Source organism: Corvus kubaryi, unplaced genomic scaffold (assembly GCF_017639235.1).
Source record: "Corvus kubaryi isolate FWS band 111438036 unplaced genomic scaffold, C.kubaryi_AGA036_p1.0 70, whole genome shotgun sequence".
Lineage (NCBI taxonomy): Eukaryota > Metazoa > Chordata > Aves > Passeriformes > Corvidae > Corvus > Corvus kubaryi.
The window spans coordinates 4,099,104-4,122,928 of record NW_024582058.1 but is presented as its reverse complement, the minus strand read 5'-3'; the positions used below and the strand labels follow the sequence as shown (position 1 = coordinate 4,122,928).

Genomic DNA, 23,825 nt, shown 5'->3' with positions numbered 1-23,825 from the left:
CAAAGCAGCGAGAATATAATGTGTTTTAGGGTTTTGATTTATAGACATCTTGAGTTAATTTTCCCCCTTTTTTCATATAAAGAAAGGCAGAACCAAAGGTTAAAGTTCAGTCTGTTATTTTATTATGTATTATATATATTCACATTTCAATAAAAGGCAGTCCTCTCTGCATTTTTCCTGAAGCTTGATTTTTACTTCTTTTAAAGAATGTGTGAAGTTAACAAGTATCTGAATGAAAATTCATTAAAAGAAGTAAAAAATCAAGACACAGTATCAACCATAAGTTGATACCAATCCACAATATCAACCATAAAATGAGTCTGGACATAGTCAAAACAGCCATTCTTTTTTCAGACAGTGGTTTATGTGTTTTAATTCATTTATTGATAATATGCTGTATCTTACACAGGTAGACTATGAGGCTTTAAATCCCCACATACCAGTTGAGTTTCGAGTGCTGACAGAATCTGCTTCATTTGCCATCGATGACAAGGGAATCATCTCAACAAAAACCAAACTGGACTACGAATCCCAGAGAAATTACACTTTCAATATTTCCTTGTCAGATGGAAGCACTACTGACTATGCCACGGTGTTTATCAGAGTTACAGATGTCAATGATAACAGCCCCGTGTTTGGTACAACCAACACCACCATTGCCATTCCGGAGAACGAGCCAGTGGGAACCAAGGTCACCAGCGTGTCAGCCACAGATGCAGATGAGGGCTTTAATGGATTAGTGGTTTTCTCTCTGAAGGGCGGAGAAGGAAAAATGGATATTGACAGCTCCGGATTCCTTTTGCTGGAAAAGGTGCTGGACAGAGAAGAACAAGGCTTCTATAACTTAACAGTGATTGCCAGTGACCAAGGCCAACCCGTGAGATCTACAGCGCTCAACCTGACCATCATCATCGATGATGTGAACGACAACGCCCCGGTCTTCTCATCGAGCAGGTATGAAGTGAAGGTCCCTGAAGACCTAGAGCTGGGAAGTACCCTGCTGACACTGTCTGCTACTGATCGGGATGCTGGGCCCAACGCCGTCGTGACGTACCAAATTGTTGACCAGCAACCTCAAACCTCCTCCCCGGTGTTCCTTGTCAACCCAAGCACAGGCCAGCTCAGCCTGAACCAGCAGCTGGATTATGAAACCATAAATAAATTTGAAGTGAAAGTGGAGGCATCAGATGGAGGTCAGCCAAGTCTCAGCAATGAAACACGTGTAGTTGTTCACGTAGAAGATGTCAATGATAATCCACCAGAATTCAGTCAGGCAGCTTATGATGTGTTTGTGTTTGAAAACCATCAGAAGGGGAGTCCTGTCTACACATTCAGTGTTGCTGACAAGGACGAGGTAGGTACCAAATTAATCTCATCCTGATAAATCAAAATGACATGTTTTTTCTCTATTAATCTGCAAAAAAGCATAGTAGTAGATAGGCAAAAGGAGATTTCTTAAATGATTGGCGCTAAGTATGTTTTGGGTCATGAAAACTTTGTCTTGCTCTCTCTGGAGCCAGCAGTAAAACCTCCCTAACCAAGGAAGTTAACACCTTGTACAAAATAGTTTACTGGCTAGATCAGAGAAGATGGGGAGAGATTCTCTCCCACTGTATATGTGACCCAGGACAGGAAGCGTTGTTTGCTTCTGTGCATGTGCATATGAGATGAATGCATCACAGCAGAGAGAGACAGATTTTTTTTTTTTTAAATTCTGTCTTATTGCTTCTTTTGTCAAAATAATAGTTTCTGATTGAATGTTGCTCGGTAAACTAAACTTGGTAAACTTACCATTAGTTTCAGCTTAGACAGGAAATTTGTAACCCTGATAGAGTTGTTTCTTCTATAATAGGAAATTACAGAATTTCCCTCTGCTTTATAACAAGTGGTTTCTTTCTCCCCTCGTTTTATAAAGACATTTCACATGTAGCTGTGGCACTGGGGAGAAGCTTTGGAGGAAGAGGTTTCTGATTTGCAACATTACTCTTGCTCATGTCAGTTTTAAAGCAGCATAAATGCTCAGTTCATACTCCACTGAACTCTGTTTTGCTGCCCTGTGCATCATGGGGATAAGTCTTGGAGAGCTTTTGGGAGAATGTGTAGGACCCAAATAGAGAAGCCCGCAAGTGCTTCCACATCCCCCAGTTCCTGTTTGCCAAAGAAACCTATTATTCCAATAGCTCAGGGTGCAGGATTTCATTTATTAAACCTGGCAAATCACTTGTACTTCTGTAATGAGAAATCTTATAAAAATGTCAGGTATTAGTATTAATAAGATTATTTTTTGAACTTAAATCTTAATAATTTTAAACTTACATGAACAATGTTTTCTTTTTAGGCTGGCTTTTCTCAGGGATACTTTATTCACAACAGCACTTCATTTACTGTGGATGTCCCTGGAACACTTTCATTAAGGAATGACACAGAACTGGACAGGGAGACTACATCTGGATTCACTTTACAAGTAAATTTGGAGAGAGATTTTGCAGCTTTGGCTCATCTCTGCTTTGTTCCCTTGAATGCCTTTTTATATCTTTATGAGTGGTTGAAATGGCAATGTAGTCAACTACAATTCCATTTTTTTTCTTACTTTGTCAGGTATGGGCTGTTGATAATGTAATAAATGGGCTTAATTCAAGTGCCTTGTTCTACATCACTGTTCTGGATGTCAATGATAACAACCCTGAGTTTCAGAATCAGCCATACAGCTTTGAGGCTCTGGAAGGGGAATACAGGTTGGATAACCCCACTAGAGTTGGACATGTGACTGCCACCGATGTGGATGAGGGAGAGAATGCACGAATTACTTATTACTTGTCAGCTGAGGATGGGGATAATCCATGCAGCATCCAGCAGGTAAGGGTTTGGGTATGCTGAAAGCAATATTTAGATACTGCTGTTCATGAAGTGACTTGGCATAGTAAGGTACATCAGGTGAAAAGGAGTAGGCAGTACCATTCTAGTACACATCCAGCACGTGCCCTGTAGGTTGGAAACACATGTTGATATTCAAAAACTAAGACGTTCCTGGTCAGGTGTTGCTTGGAATGTGGAGTCCAAAGGAAAACAGATTATTTCAATCCCTCGTCCCTTTTGAGAATTCAGTGTACAAGAGTTCTCAAAATGATCTGTGCATTGAACCACTGCCTTCTCTAGGATGGAACCATTGTGGTTACTGGCTCTGTAGACCGAGAGTGTAAAGACATGTATGAGCTGCTCCTGGTGGCATCTGATAATGGAGTGCCTCCAAGGCAGGTAAGGAGTAGCAAGTTATGCTTTATCTGAACTCCCTTTCATTTGTACTCTTAAGTGCCTGTGCATTTTCTAACTCATGTTTTTCTCCTGTCACACCCCAGAACTTCACACACGTCAGCATCCAGGTGTTAGATGTGAATGACAACGCTCCTCAGTTCACAAGGGCACAGTACTCAGCCAGTGTCCATGTGGCAACAGCAAAGGAAGGGGAGTTTGTCCTGTCAGTGTCTGCCACTGACCTCGACCTTGGGAACAACGCTGTCATTTCATACAGGTACATTTCTGTGAGGTTAATAAGTACCTGTTGGAAGAGAAACAGAGAGGTATTTTTATTGATCTTAAGAAGGATAAGATCTCTTCAAAAATATTTTACAAGCGCTATAATCAGTTATGATTTCTATGCTTAGGAAGAATTACAGTCATTACTGGGTGTTTTAGAGCTTATCAAATCATGATGATGTCATAAGAGAAGGCACGACCAAATGATAAACTGGCAACAAAAACCCACAGCCAAGATTTGTTTGAATTTCTGAAATTCTGAATAATACATTGGAGTTTCTGGGTAGGAAGTAAATGAATCTCTGACTCTGTGCATATTTTCTGTTTGCTGGGAGGAGGAGATAAGAAATTAACTTCTTTAATGCACTGTGCTTAGAAAAACCAGTGGAGAAAGAGATTTCTATGAGCCCTAAATCTTGGAAAATACCAGGATACCTTGAGGTGAAAAGCATCGATTGAGAAGAACAGGCGAATGAGCAGTAAACTTGTGGACGTTTAAAGCTACTGCCTTGAAAGAGGTTCTTTCTAACTATGAGATGGCATTCTGCCTAAAACACATTACTTGTGAGCAATCCAGTTATCTGTGAGAGTTCAGAGAACACCAGGAATTAGCAGGCCTTCAGATCAACGTCACTTGGGTTTCTCCTGCTGCTGAATATGCAGCTGAGTGTGCAAGATCTGCCTTCTCCTAGTGGGGACATCAAAGCCTTGGGGTATATGGGAACTGAAGGCATGAATGCTGTACATTTTCATGATGGAAGACCTACTTGGAAGTAAAAGGCCAATATATTTTAGGCTAAAGACAGCAATTAAAAGCTGCTCTTTACAAATAGGCAAACATTGTCTGTTGAGTGCTCCTTACAGAGGTAGCACTAAGTAGATGGCACTTCCAAGGACATTAATATGAATGCTCTCCTGGTTGCTCTTTAATCAGCCTCATGAACCATTCTGATGATTTCCGTATAAATGATGGCACTGGAGAAATCACCCTCAGCAGCAACCTGGACCACATCACAGCTGACACAGTTGTTAAACTGACAGTTGTTGCTACTGATCATGGAGTTCCTCAGCTTGCCTCAAGTGGTAAACCACCTTTTACCCTTTTTTCTTTCTTTTCCCACATAAACATAACCCCTGCACACATTTAAATTTGAAATTAATCCCATTGCTGTCAAGTCAAACTGAATTCAGGGGAAAAAAGACATGTTACATTTCAACAATGATGAATTCTTGCTCTTTGCCTTTTGATCTCCTCCAGGCCAATCATATTAACAGAAAACTTGGTTTTATTAACCCTGGTTAGAAATTTTTTTTTTTTAAATTCATTTATTGCAGTTGTACTTATGGTACAAAAACCAGGACTCCATAGTTGTAGTCACTCCTAAAAGCTGTATTAAAATAATATTGATGATGTGTTTCTCTCTCAGTTTGTTCAGCTTTAAACAAACAGAAGCTGGCAAATCACCCTCAACTGAGTTTCTGTTCTTTCAAAAAATATTCAATCACGTAGTATTTTTTGTAACTTTTTCATGTGTTTTTTGGAGGTTAACTTTGATTTATTGTGAACAGGAGAAACAACTGATTTTCTTAAAATAGGACGAGTGGTCACAGCAGAAATTGCACTAGTGGGTTTATGTACATCCCTCCTCTCTTTTTACAAAGCAATTAAGGGTCAGATTTTTTAGGCACGTGAAGCACCTGCACATCCCATTAGCTTCAGATTGGTGATCCTTGCTCTCCTGTCACATTGAAGCAACACTTCTGTCATCAGGGAAGTGAGGTTATTCTGGAAAACCAGTTAGGTATAAAAAGCATCACGTTTTGTGTTACATATTAATCTTTATTTCTATTGAGTCCTTTTTTCTTATCATTCCTCTTTCCTGTGTGGTATTTTCTATCATTTTCTACTGGTTCCTCAAGAGCTTAAGGAAACAGAGCATAGATCATGATGATTTTAGGAGTGACTTCACTATTTTAATTTCTTTCTTCAGTCTCTGTTACTCTCTACTTGCTGGTAAATGACACCAGCTTTGGACTGATTTTTGAGAGCTCCAGCTACGAGTTCAGCATTGAGGAAAACAAACCCTCAGGGACTGCAGTGGGCTCTGTGAAAGCTCTGACTGGAAGCACAGCTGTGCAAGTTGGGTACTCCCTGAAAACCCACGGGGACAAGTTCTCCATCAGTGACCAAGGAGACATCGTGGCTCTTGCCAGGCTGGATCGGGAAGAAGGAGACCTGTACAGCATCCTTGTGGAAGCTGTGGATTCTCTGGTGCCACCCAATACAGCTGTTGCTTTGGTATGGTAGATGTATTTCAAAATAGTTTTTATCAAGGAATATGAAATATCTTTTTAAAATATTACCAATCAAAAGTGTCTGCTGTCATGCAAATGTGAAGCTTTGAGAGCCTTCTATTTCATTTCCCATTTCTTATATCCTGAGGAGATATTACCATCTGGGGATATTGTCAACTTCACAGATTGTGTCACTGCCTGAGAGTTCCTTGTGAACAGTCCATAGCCAGAGAAACTTATTAACACCAAAACTGGTTCTGTGCATAGTTCTGTCAAATGCATGAGGTAGATGAGCCAAAAAGCCCCAGGTTATTAGTTCTGCTCATCTCTTCCAGTTAGAGTGTGCTATCTCACATATATGTTATCTTGCAGCTGAGAACAAAAAAACATTCAAATTGCAGAGGCTGTGAAAATGCTCAGATGCTGAAAAATGCTGAAGTTGTTTTGTATCCCTTTGGGTTTTGTTCCTTGGTTTTTGTTTTTTTTTTTTTTCTCTATGGGCTTCCCTGGACTAAAATGAATCAAAATTCTCCTTTGGACACTATTTCTACAGCTCAAACTTGTGTCTCTTTTCCCTTTTGTTTCCTTTTTTTTTTTTTTTTTTTGAATATAGGTAACTGTGAGAGTTGAAGACGTCAATGACAACCCTCCAGTCTTCTCACCATGGATCCAAACTAATTTATCAGCTCCTGAGAATACACCTGATCTAGACTTGGGCACATTTTCTGCTACTGATCTGGATATAGGAGATAATGCACTTGTAAGCTACTCTCTGCAAGATGATTTTGCTGGAACGTTCCATATTAACAGTTCTACTGGCAAGCTGGTGACAAAAAAATCCTTAGACAGAGAAGTGATGGCCAGTTATGAATTGAAAATAATGGTAAGTTGGCAAATTTGATGCAAATTCACAGAATTCTCAACATTAAAAAAAGAGAAAATACTGAATCATCACAAGAAAGCCACTTAATCTTAAAGAATTCCATTAGAATTCATGAATGAATTTTGAGTGTTCCTTATGTTTTGTATGCAGAGCTCTGTTTTCTGCTCTGTAAATTGGTATTAGTGAATAAATGACTTATGAACCCTAAATTTTAAAGGTCACAGTCACACAGCAGCTGACTGTGGCATCTGCAAAGCATTCCTGGGTCCATTTTAGACCATACAGCTGCCTTGCCAATCCATGTTATTTGTCCCTTTCCCCTGTGTTTTTCATTTTCCAAAATATATCTCCTTAGATCTTTTTAAAAAGTACCTGAAATGAGATTTTTCAAGTAAAAAAAAAAAAAGAAAGAAAAAGCATAAACTTTCATTCAATATCCATGAGGGTATCTATTTATTCCAGCTGATTTTATTGATTTTTACTGCTACTAATCAGATCAATTATTGTGCATACAAAGAAGTGTTCCAGCACTGGCCATCAAGTACAAATATATTTGAAGGACATTTTTACAGCTCAAAGAACTTGCAGAAGATATAGAGGAAACATACTAAAAATAGAGCAGTGTCTTCTGAAAAATTTCAAGTTAATAAAAGTGGACACTTTTCAAGACAAATTGAAAATCTGTGTATGTACCTACAGATTAGAATTTTCTATGGCAGATGTTTGTGCAGTGTAAAACTGACTGTGAATTTGCCACATACTGGATGCTCTTCACAACTTGCTTTGTAGGCACTTTAAACCCTCAAAATGCAAGGGATTTCCTCATTCTTTTAACTGCCACAGCACAGACGTCTGTACATAGCAGTTTTGTGTTGATTAGTGCCACATCTGATCACGTGACATGTTTGATCTGCATCCAGGCTCGAGCTTTTGATTAATTGTTAATGAAATGAGGCAGAGCATGTGATGGGGAGAGGATACCAGCTGCAGGAAGATGTGGCAACTAATCAAGTACAGGGCTAGAGAAGTGTCACTGGGGGATAACTGGTCCAGCAGAAAGACTTCAGAGGCAAAAGTTCACAGTTTTTGGAGCAAAATTGAACTGGCAAAGTAAGCTTGTGTGAAAGCAGTGCTGTTTTTAATGACAAGTTGTTCCTTCACAGGCCACTGATTCTGGCAAACCACCACAATCTGCAAGCTTAGTTCTGAGCATCGCTGTGGAAGATGTGAATGACAACCCACCGGTGTTCCCCCAGAAATCCTACTCCGTGACCGTGAGGGAGAACGAGCCTCCGCACGTGGTGCGTGGCACTAAGAGTAAACAGCCTGCTGTGCACTTGTTCTCTCTCTGGGCACTTGGAAGGGGCAGTGATCTCTCATGGCTGTACTTTGTGGGGCCTGTAAAATCACACAGCACATTTGCTTTGTATGACAGTGGAGTACCTGTCCCACTGATTCTTCCTAAAGCTCTCACAAAGAGTGAGAGCTGCTCCCCCTTTCCCTCATGTCCCCAGCAGCGATGCCACACTGCACAGATGGAGTTTCCACAAGATCTATGGGCAACATATTTTAAAGATGTTCAGTGCTGTAGGTGTTGTGCATATATCCAGCATCCCTCTTAAACTTTTCTGTACTAGAATCATGGAATGGTTTGGATTGGAAGGGACCTTAAAGATCATCTTGTTCCCAACCCTCCAGCCATGGACAAGGACACCTTTCTCTAGACCAGGTTGCTCAGAGCTCCATCCAGCCTGGCCTTTGAACACTTCCAGGAACAGGGCATCACAACTTCCCTGGGCAACCTCCCAGTGTATCCATTTCTGGCTCCATATCTGCCTTGCAGATGTGACCTGACGGTTTACAGGAATCAAGGGAAGAGGTATCACCTGACAATCCGTAACTGCCCTGCCACAAGCTGTGCCAGAATTCCAGCAGTGCAATTAATCAATTAATATGTAATTCAATCAGTAAACACCTTACGGGTCAATACCAGTCTTGTGTGCAGGTTTTGCCACTCTCTTTGTTCTGTTCGAAACTTTTTTGTTTCTGACTTTTTTCCCTTTCATTTTAGATTTTGAGTGCAGTAGCCACAGATGAAGATATAGGGTACAATGCCATCATTCATTACACCCCAACTGGAGAGACGACTTCATTTCATGTTGGAGAACTTTCTGGAGATATTGCAACCCTTCAGCCTCTGGACTATGAAAGTCATTCCCAGTATATGTTTATTCTGAAAGCTTTCAATCCTGGACAGCCACTTCTCCAGGACACAGCAAACATTACAGGTAGCTCTACTTCACCACAGGAAATGAACTTTCATTAACCTTAGGGAATATTTCAGTATGTGCAATTATGAGGCATAAACCAATACTAATGCAGTCTGCTAGAATAAATTATCAGAAATGATGATGTGATCTTTCCACTATAGCCAGACAAAATTTTTCTAAAAAAAAGTTTGTCATGTCAAAAATGAAGATTTTTCACACAAACTGACGTTATTTCCCTCAATATATTCACATTTTTTTTCTATTTTCTGAGAACCTACTGACATTTTGATTGAAAAGGTTTCCAAAAACATAATTATGGGGTTTTTCTGCTTTTATACAGAAGGGCAGTTTCTAGGGTGATAAACAGTGTTGACAGTGATTTTTAGTGTTGTGAAAATAACAGTGCTTGATTTGCTGGCTTTTTTTCCTTAAAAACACGAAATAAATTTGTTCTGTTAGGGGAAAAAAGACATAAAGATTTCTGTGTAATTGGTATCCTAGCTTTTGGCCAGCCCTACTTTTGATCAGGATGACTGGATATATTCTCATTCAGAGGAGCTGTGTTGGTTTATATTAGCTGAAAAAAAACCCCAAAAACAACTTACAACCTTTTTAGGTAAAACTCACCAAATGTGACGATTCTTTCTCAGTTACTGTGGAAGATGTCAATGAAGAAGGACCTGTGTTTGACCAGTCCTCATATTACAAGATCCTTCCAGACAATTCTACAGCTGGCACACTGGTAGTAGATATCAATGCAAGAGATGAAGGCAAGGGTTATGATGAAGGCATTCTCTACAGTATTTCAGGTATGTTAGAAAAAGGTCTTAGGGCTGTTTATTACTGGGATACTTGATATGCTAAACCAAGCTGTGTGACACCAGAATGAGAGAGAATGGTCACAAAATGAACTGGCAGGCTCTGACTGGATAGAAGGGGTAAAAAATCCTCTGTGAGGATCAGTAATTACTGAACAGGCTGCTCAGAGAGGCTGTCCTTGGAGGTTCTCACCTGATGGATCAAAACCTTGAACAACCTGTGCTGAATTCACTCCTGGCCATGTTTTGAGCCAAGAGGTTGGACTAGAGGGGGTGTCTTGCTCCAAATCACATGTTCAAATTAGGATTTCAACCTGTCTCTCTTCTGTCCTGGGCACACACTTCGGTCACTTGTCTCTGCTGGTTCCAGGGAACATTTCCACCACTTCTTTTTCTGCTTTCAGGTGGAAACTCAGAAGGCCTCTTCAGTCTTTCCAGTGCCACAGGAGAACTCAGGTTAACAAGAGATTTATCCAAACAAACTGTTCCCCTGTATTACTCCTTGAACGTCACCGCTACGGATTCGGGTCTGCCGCCTCTTTCAACCTCTGTAAAGGTACTAAAATTTATACCGTGCACTGTTTGCTGCACAGCTGATTCCCCAGATTGTTTTATTCTAAACTGAGCATAACTGCACCAGGAAAGGGGTGTTAATGAGGCAAAACTATGCAAACCAGGAATCAGAATGTCAGGGATTCATTTCTGCTTCAGGCTACAAGGTAACAGTTACCAAGTTATGCTGCCCTAGCAATTGCTGGCACACCACCCAAAATGGTTATGATCATTCCATTTCAGAAAAGACAGACAGAAGCTTCAGGCTGTGAGGGAGGAGGATTAGAGCAGGGGAGACTTCTGTGCAAGGTCAAAGAGTGAGGCAGCCAGAAAGGATGTAATGGAAGTATGTGATAAATAAACAGGAGATGGCAAATAAAGTGTTCCTGTTAATTTTCCTATAATGTAAGATAAAAAACATTTCTAAATTGAAAAGTGACAAATGTAAATATGATTAAAAAAATTATTTTTACACAGTGCTTCTAACTTGCTGGTGATCTTTTGCCACTAAATATCACAGCAGAACTAAAAAAAGAACTAGAAATCTATATGGATAAAGACATAGAAAATTACCTTCAACAGCCTTAAAATGTAGACTTACAAGCCATCATTCTTCAGAGGACTGGACAGCAGCTGTCTGGCAACAGTTAGAAATAAACTATCTTTACTTTTGTGAAGCAGTAGGCACTATTTATTTACAACCTATCACCTTTTTTTAAATCTAAAAATCAGTTATAATAGTTCTAAAATACTGTACGTGCAAGCTCCTGCTCTGGTTATACCCTCTCCAGTGGAAGACTAGAGCTGAGTGCGTCTCTCTGAGAGCATCTCTCTGAGAGCTGCTTAGTTAAACAAGTCCTTTGAAATGTGCTGTAGGTGAGGAACTGGAATCCCCCTCTGCATTTAGCAGAGCACCCAGGTGAACCTAAACTGATAAGGCTGCTGGCCTTTTCCACCAAGATTTGCTGTCTTCAGGGCAGTGTGAAAGTCGGCACTCAGCAATCCCAGGCTTTTCCTCACTGGCCGAGACCTGGACTTGTGCTGTCTCACACCTCAGTAGGAAAGTTTTTGCTGAAGTTGAAAACATAACCCCCATGGCCATGTCCTTTTCTCTGCAGGTCTCAGTCATGATAGCTCCCATGGATGTCTCCTTCCCAGTATTCGTGGAAGAAGCCTATCACCCTGCCCCTCTGTCAGAGAAGACACCCCCAGATACATTTGTTGTAGAGATCAGTGCCTTGTACAAGCTCCCTGTGAACTACAGCATTGCCTCTGGAGATGAGAAGGGTGAGCCCTTGATGTGGAATAACGGGAAGAGGGGGTGTGAAACAACGAGCACAGCACTGGGCTTTGGGATTGTTTCTTCTCTCTCCTTTTGCTCTCATCTCAGTTCCACAGCCATTAATGCTGGATGTGAATGAACCCAATGTACCACTTTGATCTGCATCAGCTGCACATGATTGAATTCCTGTCACAGCAGCACCAGCCACGTGATCCAGGGCTGGCTTCACCAGCTGTGCACTGTGTCTGCTGCAGGCAGATCAGGTGGTACCTGGTCAGCAATAAAGTTACTCTGGCTGGAGAAAAAACAACTAATGGCACAAAAACTTCTAGTAGAAAAACGAACTCAGCAATGTTTTCTTAACAAATGTGAGTGCCTAGAGTAAGTTTACCTGTGGTCAAGTGCGTCAGTGCTTTGTCACATGTCTTTTTTTACTAAATATAGAGCTGATTTTAATCTATAATTAAACAGCCAATCTGTATTTCAATTTTGTAAAGTGTTCTATATGAAGTTGTGATCTTGAAGTTAGTTGCAAAATTCCTCATCTTCGTTAAGAACAGGACTTCTTAGGAAATATAAAAATTTCTAACTGAAACAGGGGCAAATAATCTCTCACTGTTTCAGAGGAAGGTGAAGACCTGACTGGAGAGTGGTGGACTGAATTTTCTCCCCTTTGGTTCCCATCTTTCCTTCTGAATTGTTTCTTTTTGTTAATTACAGACCTGGATATATCTGATGTTCTTGACAATCTTGTAAAAATGTTGAATTTCATTTTGTTCTTTGAAGAAAACTGTAACATATAGTATTCATGCAAATAATGTATATTTTTCATTGGAGGATTCATATCTTCGGTTTCAGCTGATAAAGTCATAACCAGAATAATTTCTGGTTGATTTTTTTTTTTTAAAAACAGGATATTTCATTATCCATTCATCCAGTGGTATCATAAAAACAAGTAAGAATCTAGAAGTGGAAGATTTTCCAGTAAATTTCAAGGTACGAGCAACAGACTCATCTAATCCTACTATATTTAATGAAGTTGAAGTGAAAGTGGAAGTTATCGATGAAAACAATTTCCCTCCAGTTTTCCCATCTTCTCTACTAGAAGAGAGATTGGCAGAGGTAAGAAAATGTCAGCCAAACTGAATCACAAAAATAAGTCTTCAAAATAATAATAATAAAAATAATCTTTTGTTGAGTATACAAGTAAACCTTCTGGAAACGGGCAGACTTGCTGTTCTGTTCTACCACATGATGTTGTGAGGTTTATTTCAAGCTGAAAATCCCAATACACAAGAATGATCTAGAAATGTGGACTAATTGAAGGGAAAGTGAATCTTTCTAATAAGGGGCTCCATGAAGGAAGAACTACCACTCCATTTTGAATATTTTTACATAGAGAATATTCAGGTGCATTCAAAATCTATTGGATGTGCTGGGCACCTCACAGGCTCTCACTCAGCCTTTTTTAAGGGAGCTTCATGCAGAGAAGTAGCAGGGAAAAGTCTCTAATTTAGCAATACTTCTCCTCTTGCTTACATCCAATCTGTTGTGATTTTGCTGCCACAAGTGATCAGCAGCAGAGAACAAGCCAGATTTCAGTCAGATTTTCAGACGTTGTGGTTCTCTACAGAAGAAGCCACAGCATTTAAATATGCAAAAGCATCTTGCTCAACATTTCACTCTTCAATTTTCAAGCAACACTTTAATCTGCTGGTTGCTTTTTTAAAAAAAGCAGCACATTGATCATGTTAGCATTTTATAGAGCACATCCCTTGCCTTTGAGATCCCCAGCTGATGCACACACGTTCTCAATAGCAGCCACAACTGACTTAAAATCTAGTCCATTTCTACCACCGAGTTAAAAATAGGTTCACTTATTACACCTAATTTTAATATTCCCAGTTAGTTTAATGGAGGACAACTAGAATCACATTTCCCAACCTTAAAAAATTGATTTCCATGTGAAATATTTACACAGTGGGAATTGCTGGATGCCCTGTTGGATCAAATAACTTGAGATCAGGTCTCAAATGGCTCTGCAAGTGAAACACTGATATCTTCTGTCAATCCTGGTGCAAATAACACTGTTAGAAAGGAAGAATTAGATTGTTTTGATAATTATCAGCCAAATAGTGTTCAGAAAGAAACGTGATTTTGGAGTTGAGAACACCCACTGAGTTTCATAGGAGAAGAGGCTGTTAAACAGAAATAACAGCAAGTCAGATGCTTGAGGTTAACATTTGGGCTGTTTGAAATCATTTTTCTTCCTGAAAATTGCAGCTGTGGGTAGAGACGTGGGGGGAGGAAAACAGTTATTTTCTGTAAATTAGAGAAAGCAAGAGACTCTCTTACTGTGCTGAACAAGTTTTGTAATTTTGATTTTAAAGAGTCTATACTACTGTAAGTGGATGCAATATCTGTAACTTTGCCCCCTTTCACATAATTCAAGCAATTGCAGCAAAACAGTCTCTGAGAGCCTCATTTTTTACTTCCTCCACAGAATTTACCTGCTACTCAGATTGTGCAGCTGAAAGCTCAGGACAATGACACAGGTAGAAATGGTTTCCTAACATATGGCATTCTCAATGGACATGGACTAAAATTCTGGATAAATGAAACAACTGGAATCCTTTATTCCACTGCCCCCTTTGATTATGAAGAGGAACCTACAGAGTATCAGGTTTGCTTTAGATTCCTTAAATCTTCTTTATTCACAACTCTTTATCTTTCTCTTGGAAAACAGGTGACATTTGTGCTTTTGTTTAGCTGGATAATGCTTGAACATTTTCTGCACTGGTTTAGAATAGGAGCATCTCAAGGTGTGAGCCATTATTAAAACAAGCCACTGCCTTTTGACTATGATGAAATTCAAGCACAGCTCATTGTTCACCTGCCCTGCAAGCACTTCAACACGTGAATAACTAATTTCACAATGCCAGCTCGTGTATTCAGTACTGTCTGCTGCTTGAATCTGTGCTGGACCGAGAGCTTGCAGAGATGATTCTCAGTTAATCTTTTTGTTGTTGCCACTGCTGATATTTTTTATGATCTTATTTTGCTTCAAGCAAAAATACTGGTGAATTTGTTGGTTCTACATAGAAAGACTTTTTAAATTGACCCAAATACTCCTTAAGTTTTTAATCGTTATTTTGAGAACTGGACTTCACATTTCTAAGAATATTTCAAAGTTCAAAATTCACCAAGATACTGTTAATCCTTATGCAGGAACCTCTTTGTATGATTTCTCATTACCAATAACTGTGTAACTTACAGGTTGTGGTCTATGCTGAAGATGATGGAATCCCTGAGAAGAAGAGGGGTTACTGCACAGTTGTGATAAAGATCACTGATGTTAATGACTGGCCACCTGTGTTTGATCCAGTGCCTGACTTCAGAGTCAATGAAAACGTGCCTGTGGGATTCATAGTTGGAAAAATCACAGCATCAGACAGAGACACAGGAGACAATGCCTTTGTTCTATATAACCTCACAGGTAACAAGGAATTCTGTCACTGCACTGGCACTTTGTTGTCTATACAACTGCGAGGATAAATAACATGACCCATGTTATTTCCTAACCTCTTTCCATGAAAGCCAAGAAGGTTTCACTTTTACCGGGTTTGGAATGTTACTAACTTATGCTCATACAATTTTCAAACCAACTGAGTAGGAACTTTGCAGAGACTACAGATGTTTGTGCTTTTAATTGTATTCTTAATCCTGTTAAAAATCAGCTTTATAAAAAATCTTTAGCTACTTGACTGCCATAGCTGCAATCAACAGGAGAAATTTTGATGAAAAGAGACAATTTTCTGAATGAGGAATAAGGGCCTAATTCATCCCTGCCTTGTAGAACACAACAGAGATGGAAATTTAGACTACTTTGGACCAAAGCCTGCAGGGAGCTGAAATAGTTGGTTTAGTTGTAAGGACCATCAAAAGCAATGTGAATACAGTTTATATGGTTTTAGTCCTTTATTTCCAATATGCATACAAACTTTGAGCAAAACCAGCAGAAGTCACTGCCATGTCTGTTGGCAGCCACATCGATTTCTCTTTACATCTCTGGGTCACTCAGTCTGCCTCCGTTAGAGACAAAATAAATTCACACAACTCCTCTGAGAGGTCTTGGCAGGAGCACTGTGTTCATAACTACTGCAACCAGCAAACATGACAGTGAGCCTCCAGAAGGTCAGAACACTGCACAAGTGCCTCAAAAAGTTGCACAGACCTGGAGAAACTTGTTCAACAGACTGACCCCAGAACACCAACTATCCATCACCAGGGTGATAGACGTCCCTGTAAAATTCATTAACCCATTCTCTTGGCTCATGTTTCAAATGCCCATCCACTCAAAATATTTCTGCATTATCTATCTGATACTTTTAAAAATTGTTTTAATGAGTTTAGGACACAAGTAAACATATAATTTAAGAGTGTAGTTAATTATGTGCTTCTAAGATGTATTAATGGATGATGTTTGTTTAAACCTATCTCAGATGATGGAGAAAATATATTTGAAATAGATGAAATACAGGGGATCATTAAGATAAGGAACTCTCCAGACTATGAAATCATGAATGAATACAACCTTACAGTGACTGCAGTCAACAATAAATCTGCCCCTTTCCACAAGGTAAGAGACCATTACTGTAATGAACAGCGACCCTTCAGAGTGGATTTTGAACTATTGGGAAGGAGATGTATCCCAGACATTTACTGTGTGGAATAAATGAGTCACCTCATCATGTTTAGAGTCAGACTTTTACAGCCTTTAGCCACACTGAGTAGCAGTATACTTTCACTATGTGAAATACTTCAAAATTATGCATGGTAGGCTTTGACCCTGAATTGTTTGCTGACTGACCTGTGCTGGGGAACAGGAGTTTGCCTGCTGCTGTTACAACTGTAAGTGATGTGATAATTTTTTCATGGGAGAAGAATAATTTTCAGCAGATTGTTCTAGTTCTGCTGTATCTCTTTTATTTGAAAAGCTATTAGACACTTATTTAACAGAACCAGAACAGGTGGGGCATCCTGAACTGCATGCAGGACATGTTGGTCTCCTAAACATCCTGTTCTTACTCATTCAGACACCTTTCAAGAAGTAGGATCCTACTGCAACGTTGAATTCCTGCTTCTGTTAAAATCCTGTAGTGATCTCTGATGTTGAGTTCACAAAATTAAACCCAAACAACATTTCACTGCAGCGTTTTCAAAGATTGATTTATACTTTGTTGTATGTGCAAGGAAAAAACAATGCTAAATAAGAGATTCCAAATACTCTAAAATGCACGCCACCATTTTGTTTTCTAGACAACTACCCATGTCAGTGTTGCAGTGATCGATGAGAACGATAACGCCCCAGGGTTCTCCCAGAGCTCCTATTCCGCTTCCATAAACATGGTGAATCCTGTGGGTGCTCCTGTCATCACCGTGAGCGCCACCGACCGCGACCAGGTAACGCCTCCTGTTGGACCTGACACTGCTCTGCGCTGCAGCACAAACACATCCTGCTCCACTCTCTTGAATTAAAATCACATACTGCACCAAACGCAGCAGAAAGTGAATCCAGCTCTGGGAATTGGAAATTAGGAGTTTTGCTGGCTCTGCCTTGACAATGACATACTCCCTGGCTTTGGGCATGTTTCCTCAGCTGTGTTTCCTTTAATTTTTCCCTTTACTACACAGAGCTGCACCAGTTCTTCAGAAGCAATTTAGTGTCTCTGAAGTTATTAGAACTTTTGAGGTAGAAGAATCTGTAAAAACTGAACATCAGCTGCTCGAGCAAGGAAATGTCTGCTTGCCAAACTCCTCTGAAGTGTGGCACCCCAGCTAATACTCTCCATTCCCATCTTTAAATGTAATTTTGCTTGATATATCTGTACTACACCCATCAAATAGTATCCAGGCACTGGCAGGGATATCCAGTAGTCAACCACATCGCCATGGCAACATCACTAGTAATTACATCATTTACAAGATGAAACATCTCAAAGTGACAACAAAATAGGTGTAGCAGGTGCCTTCCTGTTTCTTCACGCATAATTTTGGTTAGAATAGCTGCAGCTGTGGTACATTGCTGCAAATCATCTAACAGCCCTTTTTTAATCAGCCTTTTCAATGATCTTGTATAAAAAGTGAAATTGCCTTTGAAAATTGCTGAACTGTGGGAGGTCTGCATTGAGACTCCCATGAAACTCCTCCTTCAGCTGTGCAGAGTGGCACTTGTCCTCCCTGCGCCACCCTCACTACTCTGACTGTCCCCCTCTACACATCTAACTTATTTTCATTAGAGATCTTTTTGCCATGTTTTTACTGTCTAAATGACCAATTCATTGTGTATTTTCTTCTGCTTTGTGTTTGGGTTTTTTTTTGAACTGGCACCCATCCTACCATAGCTAACCTCACGTTTTCATTCTTAAAAGAAAAAAAAAAAAATCATTATTTTCAAAATAATTTCACTAGATGTTTTTTGGATCTCTTGTTTCAGTGCTTACCCTACCCTTCCAAACATACTCCCAGTTCCATGAGATTGTGTTCCTTTCATGGCAGGGGCAAAATGGCCTTATTGAGTATTACATCCTCCCGGATCCTGGTGTGAGCCCGTTCTTCCTGATAGAGGATGTGAGTGAGGGGAAGATAATTACAACTGGAAACCTGTCTAGATCTGGAGAGATGCATTTAACAGTGATGGCAAAGGACAAAGGTTCTCCTCCTTTAAATGGCACTGCTGTGGTTACTCTGAACGTGTTTGACAACCGTCCATTCGTTCCTCGCTTTAACAAAAGTGAGATCAGGTGAGGCTTTCATATCAAGTTATATAACTGGGATGTGTTCACCAGGTAGTGCAGAACATAGCAAAGTTGAAGGTAATTTTCATATTTTTCCATGCAGAAGAAAGGACCTCAGTTTTGGGGTTTATTTAAGCAAAATATAGGAAATTCTGCTACACTGGGGTTCTGTGAATGTGAATTGAGGCATTGCCTTTTATTTCTCTTACTTTGCAGCTTTTATAAGCCAGATATTTTGTTCCTTTCCCCTTGCACACTATAAAACATTTTTCCTTAGGTTTTACTCAAGGATGACCCAAAATCTGTCTGGAAAACCAGGGTTTGCACTGCACTCTGAAAGTTGGGCAGATTGAGCAAACAACTGGGAGGTGGGGGCAAGATTTTCCACAGAGAACTCTCTTTAAAAGAGCTAAATTTCAGAGCCTGCCTGGGCAACAACTGTTGGCAAATTTAACATTGTGATTTATCATTTATTTCCTGCATTAGCGTTTCCGTTTCGGAAAACACAGGAGTGGATTATTTAATTTATGATTTTGCTGTGGTTGAAACTTCAGGAAAACCTATTGATTACACTGTTGTATCTGGCAATGAAAGAGGTGAGTACTATCCCCCTAATGAGTTAAAATAGCCAGGGGAACATCATAACCTGTCTTTTGCATGGCAGGTGCTGCTGTGCACAAGTGAGGAGATGGAGAGCATGGATAAACTTTTTTTTACAAAAAGGAGTACACAGAGAATTTCTTTCAGAGCTTTTCAGCATTGACTTTGCTGATCTCTGGCTTTAGAAAGGGTGGTAACTTGCTACAAAATGGGTTCCTTTAGTCTTAAACGATGATAATTTAGAGACTGGGGGAGCCAAAATAGAAAGTGCTGTAAACAAGCAGCTTCCTCCCTGCCAGTCACTTTTAGTCCATCATTTCCTTGCACTTATGTTAAGGCATCTGCCCTCCTGCAGCTCTTGCAGCTGTGCCCAGGCTCCACTTGGCCCACAACAAAGGAAGTGTGTAGAAACTGAGAGAAAACTTGGAAATACATAAAAAAATGGAGTTGTGCAAGAAGAAGCTGCAATACTCCTTATTTGTGAAATAATGTGAAATTATTTTTCACATATGCTGTTCCTTTGCACGTTTAAGAGCTGTTTGGTGTGGGATGGGCACCCAGCTGTGATGCCTTTGCTGTTTGGCCAGTGGAAGTGTTGAATTTCACATTGTTCAGAAACATCCCAAGAGCAACTAAGACACAAGAGATAGGAGGGGTACAAGTGAAATGGCAGCTGTAACAGCAAAAGTGCATGTTTTTCCTTTCAGGTCACTTTAGACTGGATCCTGAAAGTGGGGAGCTGAGAACAGCAGTGAATTTGGACTATGAGGAAGTTTCTCAGTATGTGATTTTAATTCAAGCAAACAAAAAAGTCTTCTCTGCTGCAGGAGCCCAGCGTTCAGGTAACTTTTTGCTTTGAATGACATTCCAGGGGAGCAATGGCCACGTGTCTTGTGTTTGCAACCCACACAGGAGTTGTGATTCTCTTTAACTTGTGAAGTTTGATATGAAAGGTGAAAAGCTGACAGTCAAGGTTGTTCACTTGTGTTTTTTCCAGGCCTGTTTGCTGAGAACGTGGCCATGCTGACGATCTCTGTGCAGGATGTGAACGAAGAGCCCGTGTTTTCCAGCAGCTCCTACTCTGCCCGCATTCCCAACTCTGTGCCCTACAAATATGCTGTCGTTACAGTCCAGGTAGAGTATTTCCTGTGCTCTTCATGAGGACAGAAATCCTGTGAAAGGTCTGGGTTTCTTTCACTGGGTTAAAGGAGCTCTTAAATCTGCTCTTGAGAGCTGAGTTTACTGGTTGAAGAGCAATGTGCAGTCTAAAAGCCACAAGCAGAGTGTCATAAACCACTTTTTTTAAACCCAGGCCACAGATCCAGATTCAGGAGACAATGGACTTCTGCTCTACAGCTTAGTCAGAGGCCAAACTGATGAATTTGACATCAATGAAAACACGGGACAGATTTTTACGGTTTCTGTAGCAGGAAAGACTGGAACATTTAATCTGGAAGTCCAAGCTGCAGACCAAGGCACAAGAAGACTCACAGCCTGGACAACAGTCAGTGTAAGGAAGATTTTTCTATATAATCCTGATTTATTTCCATGTCAAGATTGTAAACAAGAAGGGCTAAGTTTTTTTGGTAATGGCAAAACCAAAAAATTACTTAACACAGTCAATAGGGCTGTCAGCTACATGAATATTTACATACTAGAATTAAGATGTTGCCATTTTCATTGACATATAAAAATATGTTGGCACAAAAACTGATTTTTGGAGGACAGTTATTTTATATCTGAGGGTTTTTGTTATTGTTTAGTGGGTTGGTTGTTTGAGGGTTTTTTGATCAATCTATGAGAGGTACAAATGCTTTAGAAAATCTTACATGTGATTCTTTATTAGGTAACTGTTGATTCCAGTTCCAGCAGCAACATTGTGATGCTGGTGCTTAGTCAGAAGATCAACGTGGTGGAAAGAAACAGTGCTGAAATACAAAGGTATTTTTGAAGCCATGAGTTTGTTCTGGTATAATTTCTAATGATAAATTTACAGTCCCTTTGGGATAGGGGTCTGACATCCTACAGGGAGCTGATACAGCCAGTGCCCAGGAAAAGCCAGGCCTTCAATCTGATGTAGCTCAGAATAATTTGAGGGAATTCACAGGAATCCACCAATTTTTGCCTCGTAAGTTTTTGGCCTGAGCTGACAAATCCCAAAGAGGTCATTGGACTAGACAATATCAAGAGGTTTCTTCCCACCTCAATGTTTGTGTCATTTTTAACTGCCTAAGGGTTTTCATGGATAGCAAGATAAAAATGTGGAGACACAGGACAGACACCACAAACCAAACCCACCATTGCTACAGGTGAAAATTCCCCCCTCATGGCACAGCAGCAGAGCTTCTCCAGGACATCCCAGCCCTGCAGGAACAGGGGATTAGCCAGTGATGTGTGATGGCCACCCAACAATTAAAACCATAATTGGGCCTTTTTGGCATGTTAACAAAGATGGAAGATCGGTTGTTTGGCCATACTTTGGCCATACTATTTACATTGGAAAGATGGAGTCCTGTGCTTATGAAGGGAATTCACTCTGAAGGTGGAAAAAATGACTTTGTGTTGTTGCTGCTATTATGGACCAGTTTCTTGCTGGTAAAAATTAAATGGAAAACTTTCTTGGAAGCAGCTGGTGCTGATTGCTATCAGAATGATGGATTCACTGGGCCACTGGTCCAATCCAGCATGAAAATCTCTCTGGAAAAAGAGGAGAAAACAATGAGGATTATGAGACTAAATTTCCCTCCTCCCCACCTTTACTGTTTACAGTAATCTATAGATATTGTTTTCCTCTGCTACTCAATCACCCAACAATTTTGGGCAAACAGCTTAATTCCTTTGCTGATGATAATCCTGCATTTTTACATGCTTAGGTTAAAATACCTGCCAAGGTATTTTTAGTAGTATCAATTAATATCTGGCAAATGTTGTATTAAATACCACTTTATTTAATTTCCAGAGTAAAAGAATCTGTCATTGCCCAGTTAATTAAAAATGTTTTCTTCATATGATGCCAGGGTCCTGGAAGACAAACTTGGATGGAATGTCTATGTGGTTGATATTTCTTCCAAGGAGACTGAAAGAAAAGCAAGGAGCAGCACTGATGAAACCCAAGTAAAAATCATTGCTTTTGATGAGGCCCACCAGGAAGTACCTGCAGAAGATGTGAAAAGGTCTGTATGGCACAGTCTGCCCTCTGGGTGGCAGGGCTTATGCAGATAGGGTTTTTTAGAGTTCAGAAAGCTTTTTCAGTATTTACTGACAGCTAATTTTCGGACTTCGCCAAAAACATGAATAAGGCTGCTTCATTGTGCAAAACAGATTCAAAAGTCAGTTTAAGAAAAAAAAAGCTGAAGCAGAAAGAATATAATTAAAATATATATCGACTTCAGAGTGGCAGAACATTGATTAAAAACTCACACTTTAGGTGTATTTTACATTTCTTTGGTAACCTGGCAGTGATGTGGGTCTAGTTCAACTGTCCCAGCTTTGCAGCATTTTAGGTCATGAGCACCAGGGCTGGTTGCTGGAAAACAGAGCTTTTCCTGAATGAAAGAAATGACAAGTCTGAATCCTCAGAAAAGGTCTTGGCAGACCAGGGAGGGATATCCTGTATTTTTTTCACTACTCCTCCAGCCAAAACGAAGGTCTGGTAAATCACACACATTTTACCCTTCCATCCTCAGAAAACTGAGGGAGCAGAAGGGCGACATTGAGGCGGAACTGGAGAAGGTGTTCTCAGCATCCGTCAGTGCTGCCATAGGGGAGGCTCCCGGAGCGCCGGCATCCTCGGACCTCGTGGCTGCCATCGTGCTCGGGGTCCTGTTTGCCGGCACCTTCATCGCCTTCCTGGCCTACATCCTGCTGGATCTGAGAAGGAAAAGGTACAGAGGGTTTGCCTTAGCAAAGCCATTTGGATTTACAGCTGATTGGTTTAATTAAATGTCAACTCGAAAAATATTTGTCTGATAAATTACTGGCATTTGCAGGGAGCATTGCCCAAGATTTGCTATGCTGGATCACCACACACAGCTGAAAGTTGTTTCTTCTTGTGTTTGTCACTCAGCAAAAGCAGAAATAAATACTTCTAAATCAGAGAAATGTGAACAGCAGGAATTTTAACTGGGAAGGGGGGCCTACGAGTCTCTTCCAACCCCATAAATGATGAAAGCAAGGGAGGTTTTGCTGCTTAACTTCAGTGGCAGCAGGGCCACATGGTAGAGGAAAACAAATAATTTCCAGAAGGGAAGCAAACATTTACACTGCTACCATTATGGAAAAATAGAAAATACTCCAAACTAATCCCCAGAATAATACTGAAAATAAATGCTGTGTAAAATAATGTGTATTAAACTTCTGACACAAAAAAATCATCTTCTGTTTCTAAACAACTAGGAAGCCAATCTTCAAAAAGAATGAATTATTTTAATATATTGTTATTATTTCAATGTATTATTTTCAGGAAGTATGGGAAACAGGATTTGGCTAAGAAAGTCAAAATTGCGGAGGGCATTGATAACCCGTGGGCAGTTGATAAAAATGGAAGTCTGAAAAGCTTAGAGAAACCAGAGCACATGAATAATGGGTAAGTAGACTGCTGCTATCACATATTTATAGAAAATTGCATATAAAAAACGTGGTTCTAGTTTATTCTGGTACCATAGGATTTTCCTTGGATCTCTCACTAGGCTATAGGTTCATTTTTAAAGACCCTTAAAATGAGAAGTTAAAAGTCTCTACACTTGAAGGAAGTTAATACCCTTTAATCTTCTATCAAAGGCAAATTCCTACTTA

General features: G+C 40.1%; 1 protein-coding gene across 1 annotated transcript in view; it reads left to right on the top strand.

Annotated features, from left to right (window-relative positions):
• LOC121674758 (protocadherin Fat 4-like) overlaps positions 1 to 23,825 on the top strand; it is a 41,569-nt gene that overhangs the window by 16,384 nt on the left and 1,360 nt on the right. Inside the window, exons 16-42 of the mRNA XM_042049333.1 lie at positions 410 to 1,354; positions 2,339 to 2,464; positions 2,599 to 2,856; positions 3,157 to 3,255; positions 3,357 to 3,529; positions 4,469 to 4,617; positions 5,526 to 5,833; positions 6,443 to 6,712; positions 7,876 to 8,013; positions 8,784 to 9,000; positions 9,633 to 9,791; positions 10,205 to 10,356; positions 11,471 to 11,639; positions 12,548 to 12,756; positions 14,138 to 14,317; positions 14,911 to 15,130; positions 16,137 to 16,273; positions 16,954 to 17,097; positions 18,193 to 18,437; positions 18,918 to 19,027; positions 19,739 to 19,873; positions 20,029 to 20,165; positions 20,344 to 20,541; positions 20,878 to 20,972; positions 22,049 to 22,204; positions 22,718 to 22,915; positions 23,494 to 23,616. Of these exons, the coding sequence (XP_041905267.1) occupies positions 410 to 1,354; positions 2,339 to 2,464; positions 2,599 to 2,856; positions 3,157 to 3,255; positions 3,357 to 3,529; positions 4,469 to 4,617; positions 5,526 to 5,833; positions 6,443 to 6,712; positions 7,876 to 8,013; positions 8,784 to 9,000; positions 9,633 to 9,791; positions 10,205 to 10,356; positions 11,471 to 11,639; positions 12,548 to 12,756; positions 14,138 to 14,317; positions 14,911 to 15,130; positions 16,137 to 16,273; positions 16,954 to 17,097; positions 18,193 to 18,437; positions 18,918 to 19,027; positions 19,739 to 19,873; positions 20,029 to 20,165; positions 20,344 to 20,541; positions 20,878 to 20,972; positions 22,049 to 22,204; positions 22,718 to 22,915; positions 23,494 to 23,616 (5,450 nt within the window). The remainder of the gene's footprint in view (positions 1 to 409; positions 1,355 to 2,338; positions 2,465 to 2,598; positions 2,857 to 3,156; positions 3,256 to 3,356; positions 3,530 to 4,468; positions 4,618 to 5,525; positions 5,834 to 6,442; positions 6,713 to 7,875; positions 8,014 to 8,783; positions 9,001 to 9,632; positions 9,792 to 10,204; positions 10,357 to 11,470; positions 11,640 to 12,547; positions 12,757 to 14,137; positions 14,318 to 14,910; positions 15,131 to 16,136; positions 16,274 to 16,953; positions 17,098 to 18,192; positions 18,438 to 18,917; positions 19,028 to 19,738; positions 19,874 to 20,028; positions 20,166 to 20,343; positions 20,542 to 20,877; positions 20,973 to 22,048; positions 22,205 to 22,717; positions 22,916 to 23,493; positions 23,617 to 23,825) is intronic.